We start from the raw sequence: 26309 nt of genomic DNA on the forward strand, positions 1-26309 counted from the left end.
TAACAGGAAAAAAGAAAATCCTATTACAGAGCCTGTGGTTGAACATACTGTCAAAGATGAGCTCTGAAAAGCAATATAAATAATTTTAGCTGGACATGGGGAAAAACACTAGTGTCTTAAGGCTCTTCCCAGTTACTTTTCTTATAAACATGTTTTAGGGTGAGTAGATGTAAAATCCTGTGATCTGCAAAATGCTGGTTTTAAGGATTTAGTTATGGTACATACATTGCTAAAAAAATCTGTATTTGAACTGTGTCAGTGACTCACGGAAAGATAGTTATCTATATTTTTAATTTGAACCTATCATTCCTTGTCAGATACATTTTAGAAAAGGGAGAAAATGTTTGTTCCATGAAAACGGTTAGCAGTGATTTTTGGATTGTTTTAGTCCATGTTTAGTTGATATATTCCTTTATAGGTATGTCAAGGACTTATCTTCTTTTAAAGATATGGATAGCTTATTAGTTCTCTGAAGCAATATAAAAATAATTTTAGCTGGACATGGGGAAAAACACTAGTGTCTTAAGGCTCTTCCCAGTTACTTCTCTTATAAACATGTTTTAGGGTGAGTAGATGTAAAATCCTGTGATCTGCAAAATGCTGGTTTTAAGGATTTAGTTATGGTACATACATTGCTAAAAAAATCTGTATTTGAACTGTGTCAGTGACTCACGGAAAGATAGTTATCTATATTTTTAATTTGAACCTATCATTCCTTGTCAGATACATTTTAGAAAAGGGAGAAAACGTTTGTTCCATGAAAACGGTTAGCAGTGATTTTTGGATTGTTTTAGTCCATGTTTAGTTGATATATTCCTTTATAGGTATGTCAAGGACTTATCTTCTTTTAAAGATATGGATAGCTTATTAGTTACAAAGCCTAACTCACATTTGTGTGTGTATGCACACACGAGTCTCTTTATATCACTAACTTGCATGAGCCAGATCTTAAAGTGTTGGTATTCATTTTTCAAAGCAGTATAGTTTTTTGATGAAATTAATAGAAAATATGTGGCTTAGTGTTGTGAACATTTTAGAAAAGCAGAATCACTGCGTTATTTTGTTGTTCCAGTCTCAGTTACTGTACACAAATACTCATGAATGCCTAATAATGCGTACACGTTTCCAGGAGCAACAAGCATGGCCAGTAATCAAAAATGAAACAACTAAATACCTCGTGTTTTACTCTATCTAGCTGTTTTGCTTTCTGCTCATTCTCCAGCTGCACATCTCCCTACCTTGACATCCCCAGGTAGTAGATTCACATTTAAATTGGTGCTCTGTATTTTTGAGAACGCCTCTTCATTTTGCAGCACTTCGGCTAATGTGTAGTCTTTCTTGTTTTCTCTCTGAACTGGAGGCCCTTTAAAATCATCCCTTGACAACCAGTCTGCTCAGACAGTTGTCTCTTTTTTTAGAAAGTGCCTTTGGGCATCTTTTCTGCAGATACTGCTGATTAATGGTTTTGATTAGACTGCTGCCTTCTCCCCTCATGTAACCTGTGGAGCAGTAAACCAAGTGGGAGGTTATGTAAGTTACCCACTTCAGTAGTTATCGTTTTCTTTCCCTGTCAAAAAGATTCATGAAACCACACTAATTACAAAGAATTTCAAGGCTTTGTGAGGATATTCAGCTCCATTATTTAATATTGATTCAAACTTGGCTACTGAATTTTTAATACATTAAAAATGGGCCTGTTAAAAATACTTGTTGTGTGAGATGCTACTTGCATCTTTTATATAGTCTGTCATATAGTCTTCTCTTAAGCCTTTAACCAGTGGCCATCCATTCCATAGGAAACTTAACCCCAATTCTGCTTTTGCTTGGTGCACTCTGTGGCACAAGAGGTGGAGGTGTCACAGTGGTTTTGGATTGATTTTTTTAATATTTTTTTTTTTTTAAATACCAAGTTCTTAATGTTTTACATATGAAAACTCAGTAAGATGGGCTGTTTTTACTTGAGACACTTACTTAGATCTTATGTTTCGTGCTGTCTCTGGCTTTGCATCTTCAGTTTGCTACATAATGTATGGCAAAAAAATTGAAGTTGTTTTGAAGAAGCTGTTAGAAGAAATTACATGGGTGTTTTCTGCTTAAATAACCAGGGATTATCAGTATTGATGTTTTTAAACCATCCTCATTAGTGCTTCAATTTATATTAATTTGCAGTTTGAATGCTTCCATCTAAATTTTTTAACTGAAATCTTTTCTGTAGATATAACAGCTACTGCAGAATCCTTGGCCATGCTTTTAGTTACAGCAATTCACTGTACTGTTCTTACATGCCTAGAGAAAGCTTCCTGTACCTCTTTGAACATTTGTTTCCATCTAGCGATCTGGTTTTGCTGTGTTTATTCTGTGGCCTGTGGCTAAGGCATGTTATGTTAGCTGGGTGCTGGAAGAAGCTGCGCTGATGCTTGCCATGTGCTGATTTACTCTTGCGTGGGTTTTTTTTTTTTGTATGTTTATTTTTATGCACATTCAATCTTGCCGTCTCATCATGTTATTTTTCTAGACCTGGATCTGTCTGCTCATTGGAAGCTTTGCATTGGAGTCATGCTAACATGTACTCATTTATCTTGGTTGATCATGTGGCAAGCAAAGTCTGCAGTTGGCTTTCTTCTTCCAAATGGATGGCCTTTTATTTATTTATTTTTAAAGGAAGTCTGTTTTATCCGCATAGCATATATGTCTAATTAGAACCTCGCCACTGTAACATTTAAGTGGTTCTTGCCTAGACGATGCTAAATGGTTTCCTATAAACCATGAAGCCATCCTTTATCTGATCAAAAGATTATAAAACAAACAACTACAGAAGACGTCTATTTACCTCTTTTTAGCTTGGATTGATTTGCTGTTGTGGCTTGAACTGTGCTGCCTTATTAATTCTGGCTAGGGATGAGTTCAATAGGTATTGGTACATTGCTCTGTTTTGAATGTGGTTGCTCCATCTACACAAGCGAAAACGTGGCCTGGAAATGCCTCCGCTGCCACGTGCTGGAAGCAGCGCTGTGTAAAGAGGGCTAATGGAAGGTTAGATGCTTCTGCCGCCGTGTTTTACAGATCTTCTGTGAGTTACTGTTCTGAGATGCTTTTTCACTGTATATGAGCATCTGTTAGTACATGTCTATTAAATATATTTTATTAGCTATTTAGTACATGAGCCACACTAAAACAAGTGTAGTCTTCTCTTGTTCAACCAGAATGTTGTTAAAATGGTGCCAGAATTTAGGCTGCTGTATCTTTTCTTTTTAGTGTGATTAAGGGGCTGAGATCCTTTTTTCCCAAAAAGGCCCGACCAGCTCAGCTGACAAAGTGTTAGTATGCACACATACAGACTGAATTACTTAACTTGTGTAAACTACGCTGTATCATCATTTTTAATGAAAACATTGTGCCTTGTTTGAAAGGAGTTCATCATGTGTGCATGGTTCTTCTGGCTGTCTGACTTCACTGTAGCATCAGAAATCCAACAAGTAAACTGGTAGTTTGAGTGCGGTTAACTGCAGAATGATAATTGTAACTCTTCTTTATTCCCTTCTGCAGAATGACAGGAAGGGAGTTTTTCTCTCGTTTTCCAAGTCTTTATCCTTTCCTTCTCAAGCAGTTGGAGGTTGTAACCAGTACTTTGAACAGGTAAGATGGTGTCCGAGAAAGCTTTGAAATATAAAGTGCAATGAAAAGGTTAAACCGAGTTGTGTCACATATACCTTAATGCTGTTCTTTTCATCAGCGCTTCTTGAAACGATATAGTTCTACTAGTGTCTTTTGCTAAGGCTTTTTTCCTGTGACTTTTGCACATTGCAGTAAGTCTCGGAACTACTGTTGAGTAATTAGTAGTTGCTGCATTTCTAGGATCAGATGTTAAAGAATGTATATTTTTCAGGGAAAGACAGAAACTGGGTGTTTGACTGTCTCATGTTTAACGATGAGACTTCCTAACATGTTTAAGTGATACAGGGTAATAGGCCTCATATAACCCTAAAAGAACACTTTCTAGCCTGTGACACACTGACTCTGGGGAAGGTCCTTCATCTCTTTTTAAGGACTCCAAAAATGGTGGCTGAGAGCTCCAATTTGATCAATGCAGATGATACCGTTTGGGATGATGCTGATGCTGTTAGCCCCAGGCTCATGAACTTTTAAAGTAAACTAGTGCTGGCTTTGTTTTATCTTAAAAAGCTACGGTATAAACTGTGGAAGTTCAGCAGCTGATTTACGGGCAAAGTTCAGCTGTCTGCTTAATGGGCCTGAGGTGGATGCTTGGGAGCAGGAGTTTCACCAGTTGTTGCACGTTTTCCAGTCTCTGCTCTAAGATAAGAGGGTGTATATGTTCCATGCCGCAGTTTGCTTTACCTGACATTTTGAAAGGTGACAGTGTCATCACTGGAAAACTTTGGGAAGTCTTTAAACTGAAAAAGATTGAAAGCTGCTGCCTGAAATGTTTGGCCTTCAGTGCTTTTTTCAATGCAGATTAAGGCTTGTATCTTATTATTAATCATTAACTAAATCAAGAAGTGTTGATTTTGACTTGGATTTCTGATTGTTTTTACAGTATGAATAGTAGTTCTTGTCATTGACACCAAGTGGCTATTCTTTAATAAATTCTGCTATTTACTAAATACACATTTCCTTCCAAACTGAAAAAAAAAGACTTTTTTTAAACTGTGTTTTTGTAACTCAGCTTTCTCAGTTTCTCAGTTCCTAGAGAAACATTATCTGTGCTGGTTTTTAATATTATTTAAAAGCGAAGGCAGCTCACCATTATTAGGAAAAAGGAGGCTTGGGATAATGTAGGAAAGTGAAGGCAGCACAGCCTTAAGTGCCTTCATACAGGGGTCCCGAGTGGTGCTGTCAGAGAACTGGATGCCATGTTTGATCCCAGCAGGGTTTGCACTTTCTTGCAATGGTCAGCCTAGCATACCTTCTTGAACCAGAAATACAGAAGGGTATTGTGTGTTGAAGAGTCTTAAGACTAGCATGAAGGAGGATGCTTTTTTTCACCAAATGCTTCTTACCACTTTTTTATTTAGTGAAGCTGAAGAGTTGAAAATCCATCCAAGCCTGTTCCTTTTGCTTTTAATCCTGGGAAGGCTGTATCCATCTCCAATGGATGGCACTTACTCAGCACTCAGCATGGCACCGTTTGTCCCATTTATTATAAGGTAAGGTGATTTTGTGGTGGTTTTTCATGTGATGGGAGTTCTTTCTTGAATCTTTGGATTCTTTTTTTATAAAATGCCTTTAAAGATGGAGAGAAGCTTAAAACTCTTCAAGGAAAAACTGATATTCGTTGGTTGGATGTCCCTGTATTATTAATGCTTGTTTTGGGGGATTAGAAAGAATTTTGGCTTATGCAAGCCATTGTATGACTTGTTTGTAAATCTTCATCTGCAAATGCTGTACAGCATGATTGCTGCCACAGAGAGGGTAGATGAAAACTGGTGAGCTTGACTGATTTTAGCAATGCAAGATTTGCTGTACAAACTTCTGATGGGTTTTTCGGTCCTGCAGAATGATTGTTCGTAACACATAAATGTAATGACTAATATATAGATTTGTAGATGTATATATATGTATCTCCAAATCCATCCATATATATAAATATATACATATATAGCTAAAGATATGAATATATCCTATATATAATATATTTCTAAGATGACTTTTCAAGTTTTTATACAGTGTAACTTTCATTTATATGGTGGTTACATGAAGATACTCAGCAGATATTTTTGCTATTCTGTATGCCACTGGTGTGGAATGGGGAGCCTGGTAAGGGAGCAGGGCTGTGGTGGGTGAGGAGGGATGAGCATCATCAGTATTTGAGAGGAAGTCTTGCTATCTGTGTGAGAGCTTCACAGCAGTAGGGTGAGAAAGTTCCATACTTTTATCTTGCTCCTTTAGTAGTGAAACTATGTAAAATTGTTGTTATCCTAAGATCTTCCAATTTTTATTTTAAACTACTGTTTATGTTAGAAAATAAAAATAGCTCTGTCTGCTTATTCTTCACAACAGATGTGATGTCTCTCTTGCTTCTTACAATGTTTTTTTGAATTTTCAAGAATAAATAATAACCTACCCTTTTTTCTTAACGGAAAAAAAACCTGTAATAAGAGTTTTTAAATGCATTTAGATGTATTTAATACTTAAAAATATTTGGTTTTCTGCCATATTTGTATCTTAAATGCTTTTTGGGGAAATGTTTAAAACTGTATTTGTTGGTTACATCATTGATTAGCTCTGGTTTTATGCCTTTGTTTATACACCGGAGAATGCTTATTTATTTATTATTTTTATTTTTAATATAATGTTTCAGCATAGTTTCTGATATCGGTAAAAGATTAACTTTTGATAAGCTTTTGGTTATAGCTTTTGAGTTTTGTCTTTATATTATGACCACTACTTTTGGCAAGGTACAGACACCAGCAGAATAACTCTTTGCACTTAATTAGCTTATTCTCTTGAGGTTATTTAAATCCATTCAGAAGATGTGGGGAGAAAAACCCAATAAAATCTTTAAAAGAAGAACCTGAAACACTTGAGAGACCTGTATCGTTCAACCTACCTTCCTTTAACTGTGTTCCTAAAGAGGAGTGGTGTGGCAGATAAAGATGATGTTTTCTGCATTTCCTTTCCATTGAATTTGGCAGTAAGTGCTGTGGATACAGGTATAAAATTAGAATAAAATTCTTACGTATTTCAGACAGTAAACTGTGTGTGGGTGTACAGACATGCATTTTCTGACAGGTTACTTAGCAAAGCATTGGCATTTTTTATGGTTGCTGGGGGGCAATACCAAGGATTCTGTAGGAGGAAATGTATGTATTTATGATATAGCTTAGTGTGCTGTTACTGGCTGTATTTCTGTGTAGAGCTTTTATGCCCTTGTTCTGTGAATACCATGATTGTTTTCAGTTCACTCTGACTGCATTAATTGGAATGCATAGGGGTGATTTACCTGGGTAAGATAAATATGTTGCTATTTTTCCTTCCTATTTTCTATTCTACAGGAGCAGATGAACTAAAATAAAATTCTTTCCTGTTCATTCGGTGGTTCTTTAGAAGGTGGTAATGAAGATTGTTGTGAAGTAACCACTTAGAGAGGATCAAAGAGAAGGCCTGGTGCCCCAGGCCCTATGCATCTAGACATTAAATTGTATATATTAGCTGTTCCTTTGAATTGCTCAATGTAGCATTGTATTATATAACATCTACGTATACATATAATTACATGGTAGCCCAATGCAATTATAACATTTAATTGCCATATTTTTACTGCGAGATTTTTACATTTCTATTGCTGTACCACTGTCAAGGAAAGACACCGCTTAGGCGGCAAGGAGAGAAGGGTGAATATAACCCATAACTGATCTTCAGACTCTTCCCAGGGCTCAACCCACAATGAAGTGGCATTCATTTGTTGCTCTCAGAGGATGAACATAATACTTACTGTGTTTGCAAGCAAATGAGCAGTTCTCTGAACAAACCCGGGTTTAGCAGGAAGAATTCAAATTGGGCTTTTGAAGAGTTTCACTTAAGCCCGAGTGGAATTTTCCATCTAGTGGGAGTAGAGCTGTGGTTGCTCTGACCGTGCTGAGATAAATTGCACAATATGAGTAGGATTAAATGCTACAAGGACAAATCTCAGTCTCCATGCGCATACTGGTTACTCCCTGTTGAACTAGGGCATTTGATTACCTATCTGCAGTTCTATTAAATTTTTTTCCCCTTTCCCCTTGCAGATGTTTTATTTGGAAGGGAACACTGATTCACAACTTAATACCTCACTTTTTTTTTTTTTAAGAGCTAGATAGGTCTGCTTTAATGGTTACTTTCTAAGATGAAGGAATGTACAGAATGTTTTTGATTAACAAGGGAGGTAATTGGGAGGTAATGTTTTAAGTATGAAACAAAAACATAACCTCCCTTTCGCCTCCCCCTCCCCCTTTCAAAGATGTGTAATCTCTTCAGAACGATCTAAATTTGAGTTACCTTGTGTCCTCTTGGACCACGGCATTGACAGAGTGTTTGTTTAGTGTTAAATGTTCTGGGCTGAGTGCTCTGAAGGAGTAAAGTGGGTATTGCTATATTGACTTGGATACTTTTCACTAATTGAAGTCTAGCCCTGTTTAGGAGCATGACTTCTTAATCTCTTAAGAAGTTTTTAAAAAGTTAGCTTTAAAATGTCAAACAATATAAGTTTTTTTTAAAACTCTTTGGGTATATGTGCCTTGTCTACCACTTGACAAAACTGTTTTTAATTCTTAGTGAAATTTCCTCTTTAAAACTCTGCCAAATACACAGATTTCAAAGCAATGTCGCTTCTAGGTGTATTCTGTTGCAAGTCATTGAAGAAACTCAGTGTCTGAGGACAATTTAAATAGAAATGTGAACATCTTTCCATGAAATTAACAGTTATGAAATAGACACTATTTTCTTGTGCAGAATTTTGTAACTTGCATGTTTCTGTAAAATGGAGGAGCTAAATTCCAAAATCCCCTGATGCTGTTTTTAGTTGGGGGCCAGGGTAGGTGGCAGTGGGAACCACTAGTCCTTTACAGCTGTTCTCTTCCCCTTCCTGCCCACCTCCATCCACCACCCTGAACCGATACCGTGCTATTTTGTTTTTGCACTCGAGTGAGCTTGTCATTAATATACAAGGATAATTACTGTGGCTTTTAGTTAATGACAGACACTAAGGTGAAAGGAAAAGAAAATTGTGTGTGGCGAGGAAAAATTTTCTGTAGGATGGAGCATTGTCAGCTGCCCTGTTACTGTAAGTCATTCCTAAAAAGAGCGCTTAGAGGAGGAGAGGGGAAGTCCACACTGGTTGTGAGCAAACTGGCAGCTCAAATGCTATTGTAGTAGCTGTGATAGGAAAGCTCAAATAAATCTGTTATTTCAGTGGGCTGTGGATGCATCTGGTAGAGGGTACGTGGATTTACATTGATCTAGGTATCCCCTGTCTTGGAGAGGCAGAAGAAACAACTGAAGATGGTATGACTTTTTTTTTTATTGGTACACTTTTTCTTGGAAGTTACTGCTTTTGCAGCTTGCTTGTTAGAATGGGCTCTCTGAAACCTCCTAAAGGGCTGCTGGCAAAGTCAGCTCGGTGAATTTCTTAAAAGTCACTTGGCTGAAGAGTGCCCCCCGTGATCCCTTTCCCACAGCAGTGCTGCGGCGCTGGTGATGCCCGCCTGCTGCGCGGGAGCCCTCCACAAGCACCGGAGCGGCATCCCAGCAGGTTCCTGTGAATCGCGTCCCTGTGCAGTGCTGTGGGGCCTGCTGGCCTGCCGTGCCGGTTGCCTGTGGGGCCAGGATGACGTTCCTTGGCTAAACTTTGTTTTCTTGGGCTTTTTGAAGGGGTTAGACCAGACTCTTTAAGTATCTGTTACCCTAGGAGTTTGGTGGACTCTTTTTGGATGCGTTACGTGACTCTCGCCTTCTTAGGTGTCTTAGCAGAGGATTACATTTGTGAGTCTGTCCCTCTGCAAGAAGTGATGCAGACTGTTAGCCCCAACTTCTTTCAAACCTGGGGGGAAAAGCAAAAGAAAATCCTAGGGGCCACGATTCCACATGAATCTTTAGTCCACATAAATAATGCGGTACTCTTGGTTTTATTCACTGGGTAAATACACTAAGTTTTGTTGACTTACGGTTAAATCTTTTTTAAATCTTAACAGGTGCCAATCCAGACCAATATGCAGGTTACAGAAGACTTTTCTTAAAACTTAAGAGCAAAATGTGGGCTTCTGTTATAAAAGATCAGACTCCTTCAGTGAAGTCTGAGAGGTTCAGTGTACAATGTATAAATTCCATAAATTGTTCTGTACAAAATGCTATTCAGAGATTAAGTATTGTCAGATACCAACAAGCTTAGAAAGCTATTTTAAGAATGCTGTTACTCAACATGCAAATTTGTAATAGAAATACGAACTTGAATTTTAATCTCTAACAATTAATTTTGTTTTGCAGTTTTTATTGGTCAAAGTGAATCACAGTCTAGCTTTAAAAATATTTGGTGGAAATTTAAAAATAGACCTTCAGTTATATTCTGCTTGAACCTAGTACAAAAGACTAACTGTGTTCAATAGTTTTCTGATTAGTAAAAAGTTTAAGTTCTTTCCCATGTCATGAAGCAACCTCGTGATGTTGCATAATACTCTATCCCCCAAATACGGTTTTCAATTGCCAGATATACTGAATGTATTTACATTATTGTTCTGTCTTTTTCATTGACTGATTTATCCCTGGTTCTTTGATGCTTTCCTACTAAGATGCAAAATGTCATTCTGATGCAGCTTTGCCTGTTTTTTTCTCTCCCCATTCGTTTTCCACTTATGTTCACAAATTCCTCGCATATTCCTTTCAGTCTTCATTGCTCAGTTTACTTCAGTACAGATAAGGGGGAAATATTATTGCCATAGTTCACATCTTTTGCTTTTGAAGAACAAATCAAATTCTGCAAAGATGCATATGTAAAATTATGATCTTACTGTTGTAACCTGTGTGTACTAATGTTGCAAATCGTTCAGTTTTATGTTTTAGGCAGTTTGAAAAATGTGTATTAAATAAGTGAGATTGATCTAGGTTTATTTTAGCTTCTTTGGAAGCGGAGCACCTGACCATGAATTCTGGGGCTCTCTAGGAGTCACAGTTGCGTCTTATTTTATAAAACTGTGAGAGCTCACTTCTTAAGGAAACGTCTTAAGGAAAAAGACCCAGGTATAGTAGTATTATTAATATTCGAGAAGGTGGTGTGAATTTAAATATTCACTGATCAGTAATGTTACTTGCATGTGGGTTGCTCTTTTGAAAAAGTTAATCTTTGTTGACCTATGCCTATTAGTTTTATTGCTTTGTGTTGTGTTTAATTATATCCCGTCTATCAGGTGCCTGATCCTGTTCCGTTGTAGCCCTGTGACAAAGCTTATATAGGCTTCATGGGAATTGGGTCTAGGGTAAGATGGAGTAATAAAGAAACAAAATTCAAATGTAAAATCAAAAGTGTCTGTGAGACTTTGAAATAATTTTAAAACCTTACACTGAATAAAGAGCATAAGAGACAGGGGAGTGAGGGAGTTCTGATAACGAGATATCTTCAGTTTGTTTGGGAAGAGCTTGACTGAAGTCATTCATGTATATTTTGCTAAAATTGCTGTTTATATAAGTCGTTTAAATGCAGTTTCCCTGCATTTGGTTTGTTTCACACATGCACAATTGCATATGTGAGTTTAGTACATCATCCTGTATCTGACTTGAAAGCAGCCATCTGACTTTCTGTAGGCTAAACACTGGTATCCTTTGGTAAGTGGCCAAACAAGATAGCTGAATGGTTGTGCTAAGTGTGCTTCCTCTGCTTTCTCCTCTTTTTCCTTTACTTTAGTGTGCCATGGCATCAGTAGGAGAATTGATGTTAAAACTTGCCTGTTTTCAACTGTTGTTTCTGTAAGACTGGGAATCTTGTTGGGGGTCTGATAAGCAAAGAGCTTTTGTGGAAATGCCTTTTCATATTAGATGAAAAGAACTACATATGTTTGTTGCAGTATTGTTGTATTAAAATAGCTGCTCTTGATTACAGTTGTTTATAAAAGCATCTCCCTGGGTTTCCATATCACATGCACATCTCAGTCTTTGGTCTCTGTTTTTTTCCTTTGTCTTGGTGGTTTTTTTCTCTTTGTAATCTAATATCTGATCAGTATAACTGCGTAGTATTTTAACTGTCCACAATAATTTATTATTCGGAATCCCTGTGATACTAGGAGCAGGCTCTGACCCATTGGAATGCCCTGTCCTTGCTGGGGAAGCTTATGGGGCTGACCTGTCATTGCAATACGAAGACAGATATCCTTTTGATTATAGGCAAGGTTCCCAAAATACCTGAGCTGGCATAGACATTTGGAAAAAGGAGGAACATACACCACGAAAACATACATTGTTTTTGAGATTCTTACTGTATTTTGTAGTGTTAAATCTCTTGCTTAACATCTAAGATGAAGTTTTGCATGGCTGGGGGAGAAGGAGGGAGGGAGGGGAATGTGTTTCCCCTCCGAGCATAACTCCTCTCCTGTGAGTTGGGACTGGCTTGGAATTCTTTCATTTCTACTTAGTCTATTCTCTGTGCAATCCTGATTGCATAGTGATCGGTACTGATCTGTAAAAATATTTATGGTTCACCGTAAGTATTTATTAATAAGGTTTTCAGACTTTTTTTAGCATTTTTAAATAAATAGTAAACAGTTTGTCAATTTTTCCATTTTTATTACGTTCAAATGGTAGTGCTAAAGAAGACTGCAAAGTGCTTGATTGACACTAGGCTATTCAAGACCTTCTGCTCAGCTAGAAATCATTGTACATCTTGTACGTTCTTTGCTGTATTCCTCAGCCTTTCCTCTTAAACTGTGGGCAAATGTTCATGTTCAAGAGGTGCTAATGGAAAATACTACAACCCCTAGGTATTCATTATTGATTTGTTATTCCGGTTTTTACTGTGTTCATCAATCTGCTTCTCATTGGCAAATTATCATCTGAAGCAATTTAGAAAATACTCACAAACTGTAGGGAGCTGTCGGATTCACGGGAAATAAAAGGTGATGTCTAGCAGAGAGGCGTTCATGAGCACTGAGAGTAACAATATCTTTGTCCAGTATTGCAGACTCCTGAAGAGGGCCAATGGCTGGCATCCTAGGTTAAAATTTGATGTATGCTACTTCTTATTTGAAACATGATGCAGTAAAAAATATGATGGGGTGCTCAACTGTCAACACATAATTGATGAAATACTTGTATTATTCATTTACATACTTAAAATTAGCCAGTCAGTAAGTACTTTGCTGGTCAAGATAAGTAGCCAAATAGTAACATTTAGTTTGTTCTGCAGAAGTGTTTGCAGGAAGGAACATGAAAATGGAGAGAAATAATGCATTAACTATGCAGAGGATGGTAGATATGTCAAGGAAAACCAAGTATAATATTTTAAAAAGTCAGTATTATTTAAAAAGAACAGTCTGAGTTTGAGAAGAGTCAATATTGGGAAGGCTGTTTGGCAGTGGGCTAGCTACTTTTGGTGATATGGTTGAAAGGAAAGTGTCTTTGAGAACCCAAATCCTTTGGTTGTTTTCACGGGTCTGATAATAAGTTTTGAAAACTGCTTTTGTTGCATGCTTGTTTACAATCAGCTGAAGCTTTCAAAATCTTCACAAGGTGCTGAGACTTGGTTTATGCATTCAACTTCCCTTTCATAGAGTTCAAAATAATGATGATACAGTTGCTAAGACAGAAAGCAGTTTGTCTACATTCTTTGTTGTGTTTTTTCCTAACTGTTTTGGTAGTAAGTGGTGTGTGTTTCTTTCCATTATTCTGTAGTTGTGAAACATCGTAGTAACTTCACAAATGAACGAAGTTGAAATACGGTTGTGAATGAAAATTTTTCTTTTCCATGACCTTGAGTTAAGAGCAGTTGTTTTTTCTCTAGAATGCTGTGAACCAAAAACTGGTGAAAGGAGGCTCTAACCTCATGTAATAGTTAAATAAACGTAGAGGTTAGCTACCTGGAGATATTATTTGAGATTTCTTGATGTGAATGCGAGAAGAGATGTCATTTAAACTGTGTCAGCATGTTCTACAGCAAATCTCCATTTGAAGAGAACATATTTCTGTTGGTTTAAAGTTTACACACAGTATTAGTAACAGTTTTCATAGGCTTACATGTTAGAGATCTTAGTTTGTTGGCTGGCTGAACCACAACAATTCAAGTTTCTGTTGTTGATTCAGCTTGGTATCAGTTGGCCACTTTTAACAATAACCTAGGTCTTGGTGACAAGAGAAAAATGTCTGTAATTTATTCCTAGAAAGCCCTTCGAAACATAGGGAGAAACAACTCCTGGCATAGCTTGTGGACAGCTTTCACAAATAAAAGTCCATGTACTTTGCCTTCATAGTTCCTGCAGTATTTACAGCTACTCTGATTCATTAAGTGCTTGTGTGGAAAACACTGCCTTTACAAAAACATACGGGTTTTATCTTAATTGCCCAAGTTGGAAGAATAAAATACTTAACACAATGTATAAAGAGATTAGAAGATTGGGCAACCATTAACTTCACTTTAAAGGAAATAGATAACAATTGAGGTTTAGTACTGCATAAATAACCTGAAATTAAAGTTGATCTGTTTCTGTCCATGGTTGTGTTCAAACATTTTCTGGGCTACATTCATGTGTTGACTGTAGATCTAAAACCTCTGACAGACTGTTGATACTTTTTGTAATGTTTTTCTACTTGTCAGGTAAATATTGAGATACTATATAAAAACACGGATTATTCTGGGTTTTTTTTTGTTCTTAATTTCAGATTAAAGAACAAAAAATTATCTTCAGGCCAATTACAATGCAGCTTTCCACAGTGAAATAAGTTTTAAAAATTAAATGCTTTGGATACTTTAATTCTAAGGAACACAGAAATCTAATGAAATGGAAGATAGTTGGGTCTCCTTAAAAGAAAAACACAAAATAAGCAAATCAATAAATGAACAAAAGAAACTTCAGGTACCTGTATAGCAAATTAGTGTTCATATTCCAGGAAACCTTACTCTCACATTAATGAATAGGTACTGTCCTGCTGATTTGTCCCCAATATGGAAGTCCAAGTTAAATTAATTGTGTGGAAGCATGAGTGTATTTTTTAATGCTATTTTTGGACCTCTCTTTGCTTGGAAACCTGTAATACTGCATTTGAAAGATGCTGAATTTAATCTTTCGGGAGAGAACTTGAAGGGGAGAAAAAATGAACTAGTATATAATCATGATGAATTTTTTTCTAAAAACTTTTTTTGAGTTATTTCAATTAATACAGGCAGTGCAATGGTCTTGAATCTTAATAACCAAACTCTAATACAAACTGAATCTGTTGCTAAATACTTTTCTCTATGATCCCCATCCATGTTTTCCCCTAATGTAATTTCATGTTTTTAATTCTTGCTTTAGAACTGATAACGTGACTTGAACTATATAGCTGCATGGTGGAGGAAAGAGGGAACCTCTTTCTCATACAACTTATCATGTCTATACAGAATCAGCCAGAAGCCTTACTACAATTTTTCCTTTCCGGTGCATTTGTTAGGGCCTTGTGGCATAACTAGCTCCAGGGTTTAAAGGATACCATCTATTTGATTTTTTTTTTTATTTATTCATTTATTTTTAATCAGTTTTATCTTTTAAAAACCCTAGAGGCTGTTAAAATGCTTGAACTAGCAGGCAGAGTTGGTTTGTTTGAATTGCAAGTGTGCCTATCCTGCCTCGTGCTGCCCTCTTCTCCCAAACTCTTTTTGCGATGGTGGCAGGATATTTGGTTTGACTTACAAGATCAGAGGCCCCTTCTGCAGAATGTTCCCTTCCTTGTTGTTCAGCTTGTTCTCCCGTTGTTTCAGTTCCGTTTTCATGGCTGCTGTTCCCAGTTTCCTCTTCCAACATTTTGTGAAGGCAGTGGATGTGGATGTATTTCAGCTGAAAACAAAATTGTGATGCTGTGATACTGTCTATAGGACTGCAGGAACTGTATTGCTAATAAGCAGTGACATAATTAGTAATGCACAGATCGCTGTGACAACATCCAGTAAACCTGGAAATAGATATTTTTCTCCTTGTTAATCCTTCTTCTAAGAACTGTAATATTACTTAATGTAATGGACATATCTTCAGCTACGGGTGTGATCTACTCATTTATTTCTGTGATTTTCATATAAAAGGTATATAACTAAATCCTTATTTGGTTGGTTAATTTGGGTAATACAAGGTCTGTTGAGGGGGAGTAATAAGAAAGGGAGAAAAATAAGTACATAGGAAACACCTGCAGTTCTCTTTTTTTTCCCAAAAAAAAGTTTAAGATATTTTTATTTACAGCTAATGTTCTGTTGTTTGTAGCCAGAGTAATAAATTAGATACTTTGATGTGTGCAGAGGAGTATGGAATCTTTGTGCCTTAAGAGAGTTGGTCATAAATTATGTCAGTTAGGAGGGTTGTTCAGGATCTAAGTGTTAAAGCTGGAACGGAGCAGTGGAAATGCATTGAATCTACAGTTACACGAAATGAAACCACTTCAGATTTATTGACTCTTTGTTCTTGATCATGGACTGTTTCAAGTAAACATGTTTACATCCAATACCTCGTGCACCTAGATAAACAGTACCGAGTTCAACGCGGAATACTACTTCAACAGTTGTTAATAGCCCTCAGGATTTAACAGAAGTGTATCACATGAGGATTTTGCAAGTTTCGTTGCTTGTTGCTACCTTGAGATGTAATAAAACTAGGTTGGCATACTGTATGTTTTTACATATGACAACATTTTAGATATTTCTTAGATTTTAAAGTCTATTTATACATGATCTGCATGTAAAGAAAGCATCACATACTGAAAACACTCCCCCTCCCCCAGTATTTTTCAAATCAAAGAAAATGAAATAGTTTTAAATACAGGTTTGGACCCACATACATGCTGCCCTAAGAGATGCAAGACTCCATTGCTCATACTTGCCCGCAGAGAAGATGAGTAGAGGCAGCCTGTGACAGACTTTAGCCATGTTGCTGGCAGGTGAAGCTTAGAGTCTGGATGGTGAAGTGGCCAAGGTTGGAGGTCCTGTTCTTTTCTGCCAATGTCCTGGCAAGGCAACTGCCACCACATAAGTAAAACTAATCTCAGGGATGGCAGTGTGTTAAACTGCTGCAGGAGGAGTAACCAGAATAGTTTAACAGCTTTAAAATACTTCTTTCCTTAAGCTGCTAGGTTTTGCTGCAGGTACAAACTGAGTTACACTGACTGCTGTAGTTGTGTAATGACTTTTCTTGTGAGATTGCTTCCCATAGTTGTGGCTAAATCCTAGATAAATAAATATTTAAGAATACAGGTGGTGGACTCAGTGTTAAGGTGTATAGTTGATCTCGGAGGCTGGTATAACAATAAACAAAAAACTTGCTACATTGGGTTAGATTGTTGTTTTGTGTTACTCAGTTGTTTTATTTGCATTCGCTCTTCCTCTCACTTTTTGAGAATTGATCCTGTTTAGTTTTATTTACAGGTAAGAGATTATATCTAAGTGGGATCCAGTAAAAATCAAAACTGCCTGTTCTTAATCTAGGGTGCTGTTACAGGTTATGGAAAAAGTAGTGTATATTTTGACATTCCTCTGGCAAACTTCTTGCATGATTCAGGAATGAAGCCAAGTGCCTTCAAAACATGAGAGATGTACACATAAGTGCCTTCAGGGTATGCAGAAGTTCAGGGATAGGTCACTAGTGGTGACTTGGCATGATATCTTGCATGTGTATGTGAAAGGAGGAGTGTTTCTGAAATGTTACCAGTACTGTTTCTTGGGACACACACACACACTGATTTTTCTTTGAGTATTAGGCGATCTTAAAAAATAAATTTAAAAAAAAAAGGAGAAGAAACAGTAGGAAAGTTAACCCCTCTTAGATTTGGGAAGCCATTTGCCAATGTGAAATACTTTCCCTGTATTCCCATATGTGTTCCTATAAAGCAGATACTTTATTGTTCTTAAACTTTGTGATGCTTTTGTTCCTTAGTAATGATTTCATAGGAGTGCTCTTATGAGGGTTTCCACTAAGATGTCAGCTCCTGTGACTACACTGCACCCTATGTAGCAATCTGTAGGGTGAGAAGTTTGCATTAATGTACAGCAGGTGCGTAGTACAGTGGCAGGTTGGTGGCTGGGTCACCCTTTGGGCAAGTAGTAGCTGTGGGTTTGCACTTCCCTCAGGCACAGAAAGTTGCAGAACTGGGTCCCCTGCGTCCTGGGCGAGTTCTCCACCCGCTGGGCACCTTGTGTTTGCTCAGGGGGAGGAGGAGGAGGAGGTTATTGCCTCCTGATTTAGGATCCTCAAAGTGCAAAACAGAACCTAATTTGAGGGTCCCGGTTAGGCTTCTGTGTGGGGTAACACTCAGCTGCTGAGGTTCTTATAGACAACAACAGTTTGGGGCATGAGGAGAGGTGAAGATTAGACTTGTCGGTAGTTTTGAGAATTGCACTTTTGCCTTACATACATTCAGTATAAATGCTGAGGTGGCAGTCTCTGTTGCGGACCCAGACTTTAGGCAGCTGAGACAATTTTTGCCTGTAATATGAAATTACTTTCTTCTTTCTAAAGACAGAGCAGTCACTTCTAGTTCCATAATTAATTTGATAAAATAACAGCGTGGAACAAGATTTGATGTGTAAAATACTGTATCTCGTACATAGATGTATGTGCATGTGTTGTAAGTCTTTAATGTCAGTTTTTACAAGACACCAAAGTTAAAGTCAGATTATCTAAAAAATTGTTCTCAACTCCATTTTTTTATTACTAGGAAAAAACCCACAGAATTCCATTCTAATTCATTGCATCGTGTTCGAGGAGAAATCCCCCTCTGAAGCATGTAGGGTTGGAAAGTACCCTTGCACAAGTTAGAGGAAACCCTGGCATTTTACCCATTTTCCACTCTTCCTTCTGAAGACATGTCAGATTCCTTAGGATTTATAAAAGGCCATGAACAAAATAAAGAACATTCTTGAGTATACAGTTACAGCTAATTAAAAACTAGACATTCTTTACAGTATCAGAGTTGCTTGTGTTTGGAAAGAACATCTACATGTGAGAATCTCTTGGTTAAGAAAACATGGTTGAGCAGAAATAAAGGAATGGTTTCAGACAAATCGCTTCTCAGGTTTAAGTTTATTGTGCAGTAGAATTAAAATGTTTTTGTTCAAAAAAAAAAGGAAGTTTTTCATTAAGAGCTAAGCTGACTTTCTTCTTGCACCTTGTCAATACAGAATTAAAGCTTCTCCATATGGAAGAGCCTCCAGTTGTGACTGCACTGCTTTTGCATCCTGTTGTGAAGGACAGCCAGCCTTTGAAAAGGCAGTGCAAGGATCATCTTCCCAAGAGTCATTCCCTACAAGGGAAGACATGGGGAGGTGGAGGATAGAACATGCTGCCATACTGTGAGGATGAAAACTCCCACAAAAGCCTGTTGTTCAGGGTAGCGTAGCTCTCTGCTTCCTCTAAATGAGGTCTGTGTTTTTCAGGCATACCGTGGCCTAGCATGACTAAAATGTCAGAACTGTTAACGCTATTTCAGTTAAGTCTATTTACTGTCTTGGGTTCAAAACCCTATTAATTCAGTTGCTGTTTCAAGATGAAAACTGTTTTCTGTATTTCTTTGATGTGAACTAAAGTAAACAACTACTTTGAGTATTGATTTAAATTTGTGTTGTGGTTTAACCTGGCAGGCAGCTAAACACCACACAGCCTTTCTCTCACTCTGCCCCCCCATGGGATGGGGGAGAGAATTGAGCGGGGGGGAGGGAAGAGTAAAATTCATGGGTTGAGATAAAGACAGTTTAATAGGACAGAAAAGGAAAGGAAAAGAAGAAGAATAATGATTATAAAAGAATACACAAAGCAAGTGATGCACAATGCACAATCTCACCACCCACCAACCGATGCCCAGCCAGTCCCCGCGCAGCGGCCTCTCTGGCCAGCTTCCCCCAGTTGCCTAGCAACAACAAAAGCATCAGTGTGTTAACATTGTTCTCATGTTAAATCCAAAACACAGCACTGTACCAGCTACTAGGAAGGAAATTAACTCTACCCCAGCTGAAACCAGGACAATTTGCTAGAGACATTTGAAACCTTAGAATACCTTTTAATTTCATTTCATTTTTTAAATACACAGGCATGACCCTGCAGGGCTTGTTTGCGAGTGCTCAAAAGTGGTTTGCCCAGTTTGGCAGGGGATAATCTCAACTACATGTGATTTTGTAAGCTGAAAATATGTAAGAAGCAATTCAGGAAAAGGATGAGAGGGTAGGAAGAGGGAAGGCTATCTCTCTGGGTCATCACAGTCAGCTGGGAGGTATCAGAGCATACCTTCTGCCATACTGCATTTTACATCACCTAAGTCATTTGGCCATTCATTTCTAAACCCTGTGGTAACTTTCTCAGTTGTCTGAGACTGCGGGTGGCTGAATCGTACCTGCCTTACAAAAATTGACACATGCAAGAATTACTGGCTTTGAAAGACTTAGGCTAACCTACTTCTAGTTGAGAAAAGATTTTTATTCACTTCAACTCTGTATACATGCTACTGAAGTAGTATACAGCTGGTTAATGTGTTACTATAGCTGAATAGTTAATTCTATGTATAATCATAAATCTACAGCCAGTTAAAACCTTAATAACATTAAAAGATAAAAGGTTCTTTTTGGCCTGTGTTTTATATGCAGTCTTGAGTCTTATCAGTTGATTTTTAATAAATAAAAAGTATTTATTTTTCAGATACTAATTATAAATACTAGAAAATTATTTTCCAATGTGTCTTTTACTTCCTGCCTTTAAATATGTTCTAAAAACCAGTGGGAGATATGGCCTAAAATTCCAGTAGACACCATGTTGTGTTCTTATGGAAACATCTGATTAAGAACATGGAGTTTAATAGTTTTAAGTCAAACTCATAATACATTTGAATATGACTGCTGTATAGTAAGTAACATAAACATCAAGAAAGATGGAACAGGACCATATACATAACCTGCTTGATGGCATAATTGCATCTTTTCTTCTTTTTTTTTTTTTACTTTATGTAAACACAGGAGCTTCTGAAGGGAAAAAAAAAGCCTCCAACGTGGCTCTAGTATGACTTATGTTTCTGGGCAAATATTCTTTCACTACTGAGACGAAAGACTGTACATTTGATTTGTGAGAAATGTGTTTTAGTTTTCATTGCATTATCCTTTGTTTTGTTTTAGCCACAGCAGTGGATTGCAGCTGGATGACAAAAAATAGGTATTTCTCCTTTTTCTAGGTGTGGGCACTCTCCTGTGTACCGTTCACGTGAGATGTCAGGTCGGGCCCTTGTTCCATTTGTTATGGTAAATGAAGTACCACATACAGTGCTGTCCTTGCTGGAGGGGCTTCCAGACTCTACCAGTCCTTGTATACGACAGAATAATATTCACGGAACGCTTCTGCAAGTAAGTTTTTGGGGGTTGTTTGGGTTTTTTTGTTTGTGTGTTTTGGGGTTTGTTTTGTTTTTGTTTTTTTGTGTTTGGTGGTTTGTTTTTTTTTTTACTGTGGGGTTTTTGGATTTTTTTTGGTCATACTTGACAGCCAGACAACACGCAGTGAGTTGTACTGAACGATCACATATTGTCAAAACATGTATGAAGACTGTTTTTGAGTCGATTCTATCAGATGATAAATGTGGAATGCACATTTCAGCCGTCATTAGAAGGCTGTAAGCTGCAAATATCAACATTTACTTTTCATATAATGTTTCATCTCCGGGGATTAAAGTGCTTTGAGAGCAAATACCTTTATCTAAACATATATACAGTGATCTGTGTGACTTGCCCAAAAGAGCAAATCTGAGGCAAAGCTGAACTCCAAGCCCAGTAGTATTGTAGATATTGAGACTTGCTACTTACCTACATATTTATATGTTACTTCATTTGCTTTTCCTGCTACACCAGCAGCTTCCTGTCAGTTTGCTGTACAAGTTGTGCTAAGCTTTATAGCGTATTCTTCTGAAAATATTTGGGAGAACAGCTCGCTATTGGTTTGGAAGCAGAAGTTTCTTCATTCCCCATATATCATTCCTTTGGTTTATGGCAGTCGGTTCACTGTGTTTGATTTTTAAACTATCATGGTAATAAGTGACTCATTTTTATTGCCTGTTTTTCACAAGCAACCCTCCAACAAAGCCATATTGTACATGACCAGCTCTGTTAGTCTGCCTTAGCTGGCAAGCTATCTAGGTACACATTCCCCCTGTAAACTGTGTGGTGGGGGGTGTGTGGTTTTGTTTTGGTTGTTTCATGTATCTTTTCCAGCATGTTATTTTCCTTTAAAATCATAACCTTACAGGAGACCTAGGACAGGGAAATGTGTCAAATCCCTCTAGAGCTGTTAGTGTCAATTTTACCTGTAAAGGGTTTCAGCCAATTGAATCTGGATTTGGATGATGACTGGTGACAGTGAAGGTTGTCGCAGGGTGTGGGATGATCGTGTCCATTTTTTTCTGCTCTGAAAAGCAGTCCATGCACCTGTATGCATGCAAGTGCTTAGACCTGTCAGCTGCTGCATCTGCGTGGGAGGGAGGAGATTGCCATCATCAAATTACCTGTGCAGCTCTGGTGTGTCATGAAACTCCTGAATCTCCTGAAGCATTAGGAAGAGGGTTATTCCAACAGAGAGAATTAAGTGCTGTCTCAGTCCAAAATTATTATAACCCTGGTCCGTGAGGGTATGGACTGGCTGTAGTGTATAAAGCCACTGCTTGCTTTTTAGGGACCTGGAAAAAAAACAACAATGGAGGGTTGGTTCTGAAAGAGCCCAAAGGATGATCTGTTTTTTAATCCAGTGTTGCTAACACAATCTTATGCATAGGTGTAGGGAGTTTTCTTTTCCATGCCTGTGAGATGAGATATTCTTGGGACTTTAAATGTGATTTTTTGCCCGTTTTGAGCAGCTACTAGGAACTACTACTGCAATTGGTACTGCACTAGGGAGAGACTGGTGCTGTCAGAGTATGATATTCTTCAAAAAAATGTCAGTTCTTCTAACGGTTCAGTGATGTTTGGCCTCTCACATTTGTCTTGGGCTTTGCTTTTATGACTTGTGAATCAAGGTTCTGCAGTCTTCATTTAATACTTAATCAAATTTAGTGTATGACTGAAATGCTGAACTATCTGTTGCTAGTTAAAAATAACAAAACATTGAGAAGAAATACTGTAGGGTGATAAAGATGTGCAAAAAGGGAGGCAGTGGTGTTTGATGTTGTACCTCTAAAACACTAGCGCCAGGTGTAGTTAGCACGCACCTCCTGTAAATAGTACAAAGAGCAAAGTACTGTGACTTTCAGGGGTTGTTGGATGCATGGTTTCAGTTTCCTTTTTATCAATGTAAGACAGGACTTGCAAAGCTGCTGCTAAGGCTCATTGAACTGTATAAAATTATGTTATGGGACTATTCGTTAAAGCACTGTTTTTCTGAAGGCTTACTTGAAGAGGCAGTGATCTGGCAGCGTTCAAAACTGTTTGCACTGCATTTCCGTGACACAGCAGAGAATTTATCTTCCTCTTTGATATAAAACCAATATGTGTTGTGTTTAACGTCAGACCTTTGCATTATGTGAAAACATGGCTTTTCCTCTCCAGTGTGATAACTGTGGCTCAATTTACATAGGAATATGAATGTGCATGAGGATAAAACAATCTTACGGTTTACGTATTTTGCAGAAGAATTATTTTCAAGAGTTACCTAGGAGGAATACTGTTGTTCTGTAACTCTTACGGAACTGACAGTATTCTTCAAGGAGTAGTTCTGCATCATAAGTAAATGCGTTGACTTGAATAAGACAAATAAATATCTTTTCTATGCTTAGTGTTTCCTTTATGAGTGCAGTTTCTACTTCGCTCCATAATCCAAACTGGCATGGGGGACAGGGAGAGGGTGAGGGTGTCAAGTTTGTAATCCAGAAGAGAATGCAGAAATCTTCTACTGGCCTTCTTGAATGATGAAATATTTCTGGCTTCTTTTGTTTTAAGATCTAGGTTTCTTAGCTGATCAGCTGAAAGGAAGAGTTCGTCCAGAGCTTTATGTAGAGACTTCCGGAAGTGTATCAAAATTTATAACTAGGGAAGCCTTTACGTTTGTGAAACTTTTTGACTTTTGGCAGTTGCCAAGGAACTTAAAGTATTTGGGAAGATTGGGAAGATTGTAAGATATCCTACCTTCAGGATCCAATGTTTTTTTGACCTTCTGCCTCTTTAGGGTTGGAATTCCTGCAGTAGGTATTCCATCTGTTCAGAACAATTGAGAAATTTAGAATTAAGCTGTAATTATTTCAGAAATGTTTTATTCAATAACCTGTACTTACGATTAATAATTTCAATGTACTGGTTTGACTCGTGGTATTTGTAAGCCATGCAGGTAGGGGCATGGTCTGCTTTCTCTTTTCATGTCTGTGTTTTTGTTGAAATGTCTCGTCTCATAGACAACAGTCTTAATTGGGTCTCTTAAAACTACAGTAGAGACAATACCTGTAAAAGAGTGTGTAGAAGAGTGTGTTTTGAGTCCTGATGTTTAGTTTGTCTAATTCTGTGCAGTTGCAGTAAGCCTGAATGTCTTGAGCAAAACACTTGTTAGAGTCGAGAGTTAATCAAAGACAACCAAATGTTAGTAAAGCTCAAGTTCACTTAAATTTAGAATTCATAGAGAGAGATCACATGGAAATGAGCCCTAAGTAGAAAAAGGACTTATGGAGACCTGGTAGTTCTTCAAAGAAACGATAACTCCAGAAGTAGGAATCACCCTAACACAGAATGGATAGAAAGTGTAGTAACACACCACCTTGGACAAATTAGGAGTTCTTTACTGAATGCAAAGCAAGAAGAAATATGCTGAAGCAAGAGCATGCAGAGAGGAAATTGGAAAGGCCAGGGCAAAAATTGGCTGGAGCCTTCAAGAAATTTCTACAGAAATACTTAGTCTTGGAAAATGGAAGCTATTGATAGCTGGTGTCTGAAAGGTATACTTTTCTCCATTAGTTCATTAACACAGTCAAATATAAGCTTAAATATTGGAAACTACTTTCTAACATTAAGGATGCATTAATGTTCACCACTTACAAGTAGTGGATCTGCCATCATGTATATAAGACTTTGCCTGGGCCTGGGAGGTGGACAGATGATCACTTGAGATTCCTGCTAGTCTCCCCTTTATTTTTTAATGATTCTTTGATCCTGCCAGTGATTGGGGCATCTTCATGAAGCTATGCAGAATTTTTATTTCCATCAGTCTGCACCTGGTTAATTCTTGTTTGCATAGATTTGTGGGTATAACTTTCATAGCTTTTATTGCTGTAGATGGTCTTGTGTAAACCATCATAATTTTGATGTAAATTACTCAAATTAGTTTTTAAGATTGTTACAGCAAATAAAGGGTTAAATATTGTAAACATGAATTTTACTTGGTTTGGAAATAACTGATTGAAACTTTGAACAGTTTTTACATAAAATTTAGATAACATGTTCTGTACACTTACATTTTATACTGAACCGAGTCCAAGAAGGTAAGCTTCTGGGCATACTAGGGAAAGCAAGCTTGGGCCTGTGTTATTCCTAACCACGGGCCTTACTAGGAAAGACTGAGATGAAGACGACATTCAGTACCTCAGCCTTGCCTCAGCCAGATTCATCTCCAGGTGGGCTTTGGCTTCCCTGACTGCATCTCTGCATGCTTGGACAGTGTCCAAGTTTTCCTCCCAGGTTACCTGTCCCTGCTTCCACCTTCTGTATACTCCATTTCTATGTTTGAGTTTTGCCATGAGCTCCTTGTTCATCCATGCAGGCCTCCTGGCATGTTTGCCTGACTTCTAGCTTGTTGGGATTGACTCTGCTTGAGCTTGGAGGAAGTGGTCCTTGAATATCAACCAGCCTTCTTGGACCTCGCTGGATCTACCAAGCAGATCCAGAAAGTGGCCAAAATCTGCTCGACCTCGCTCCTTCCAGGGCCTTATCCTACAGGACTCTACCAAGCAGATCCAGAAAGTGGCCAAAATCTGCTCTCATGAAGTCCAGGGCTGTGATCTTGCTTTTTGCCCTGCTTCCTCCTCTCAGGATCATGAACTCCACCATCTCATGGTCACTGCAGCCAAGGCTGCCTTTCACCTTCACATCCTCAATGAGTCATTCCTTGTTTGTGAGTATGAGGTCCAGCGGAGCACTTCTCTTTGTTGTGTCCTCTATTGCTTTTGTCAGGAAGTTGTCATCAGTGCTCTCCAGGAACCCGCTGGACCCTAAGCATGATTTGCCCAGAAAACAAGGCAGCGCCTTTAATTCATCTGGTTGTAGATTATTTATGATGATCAAAAAAACCTCCCAAACGCATGAACTTTCAGATTGGTTTGCCAAGGAAAGCAGATGTTAGACTTCAGCTTTTGTTTTTATCTTGTGAGAATCAGTTAACATGATTGATGCTGGATTTCAAAGGCTGTGTGATGTGCGTAGACCTAGAATCTAGTTGTTATTAGCATAGTAGAATAGCAGCAGTATGACTGGAGCTTTCAGTCACAGTTCTGCACTCATTAGTTTCCAGAAATCTCTTTCACATTTGTGCACTGGAAAAATACATACCCTTACATACTGTTCATATTGAGAACAATTCATTGGACAGCTGCAGTTAATCATGGAGCAGATGTAATTACTATTAAGGTTTATTTCTTCTTCAAATGAAAGAATCTGCACATCAATT

At 37.9% G+C, this 26309-nt stretch overlaps 1 protein-coding gene across 1 annotated transcript in view; it reads left to right on the forward strand.

Moving 5' to 3' along the window:
• The window catches only part of THADA (THADA, armadillo repeat containing), a 103896-nt gene that overhangs the window by 55128 nt on the left and 22459 nt on the right, over positions 1-26309 (forward strand). The window contains exons 26-28 of the mRNA XM_009278407.2: positions 3547-3636; positions 5034-5165; positions 20860-21028. Of these exons, the coding sequence (XP_009276682.1) occupies positions 3547-3636; positions 5034-5165; positions 20860-21028 (391 nt within the window). The remainder of the gene's footprint in view (positions 1-3546; positions 3637-5033; positions 5166-20859; positions 21029-26309) is intronic.

This window comes from Aptenodytes forsteri, unplaced genomic scaffold, assembly GCF_000699145.1.
Source record: "Aptenodytes forsteri isolate BGI_AS27 unplaced genomic scaffold, ASM69914v1 Scaffold130, whole genome shotgun sequence".
In the NCBI taxonomy this organism is placed as follows: domain Eukaryota; kingdom Metazoa; phylum Chordata; class Aves; order Sphenisciformes; family Spheniscidae; genus Aptenodytes; species Aptenodytes forsteri.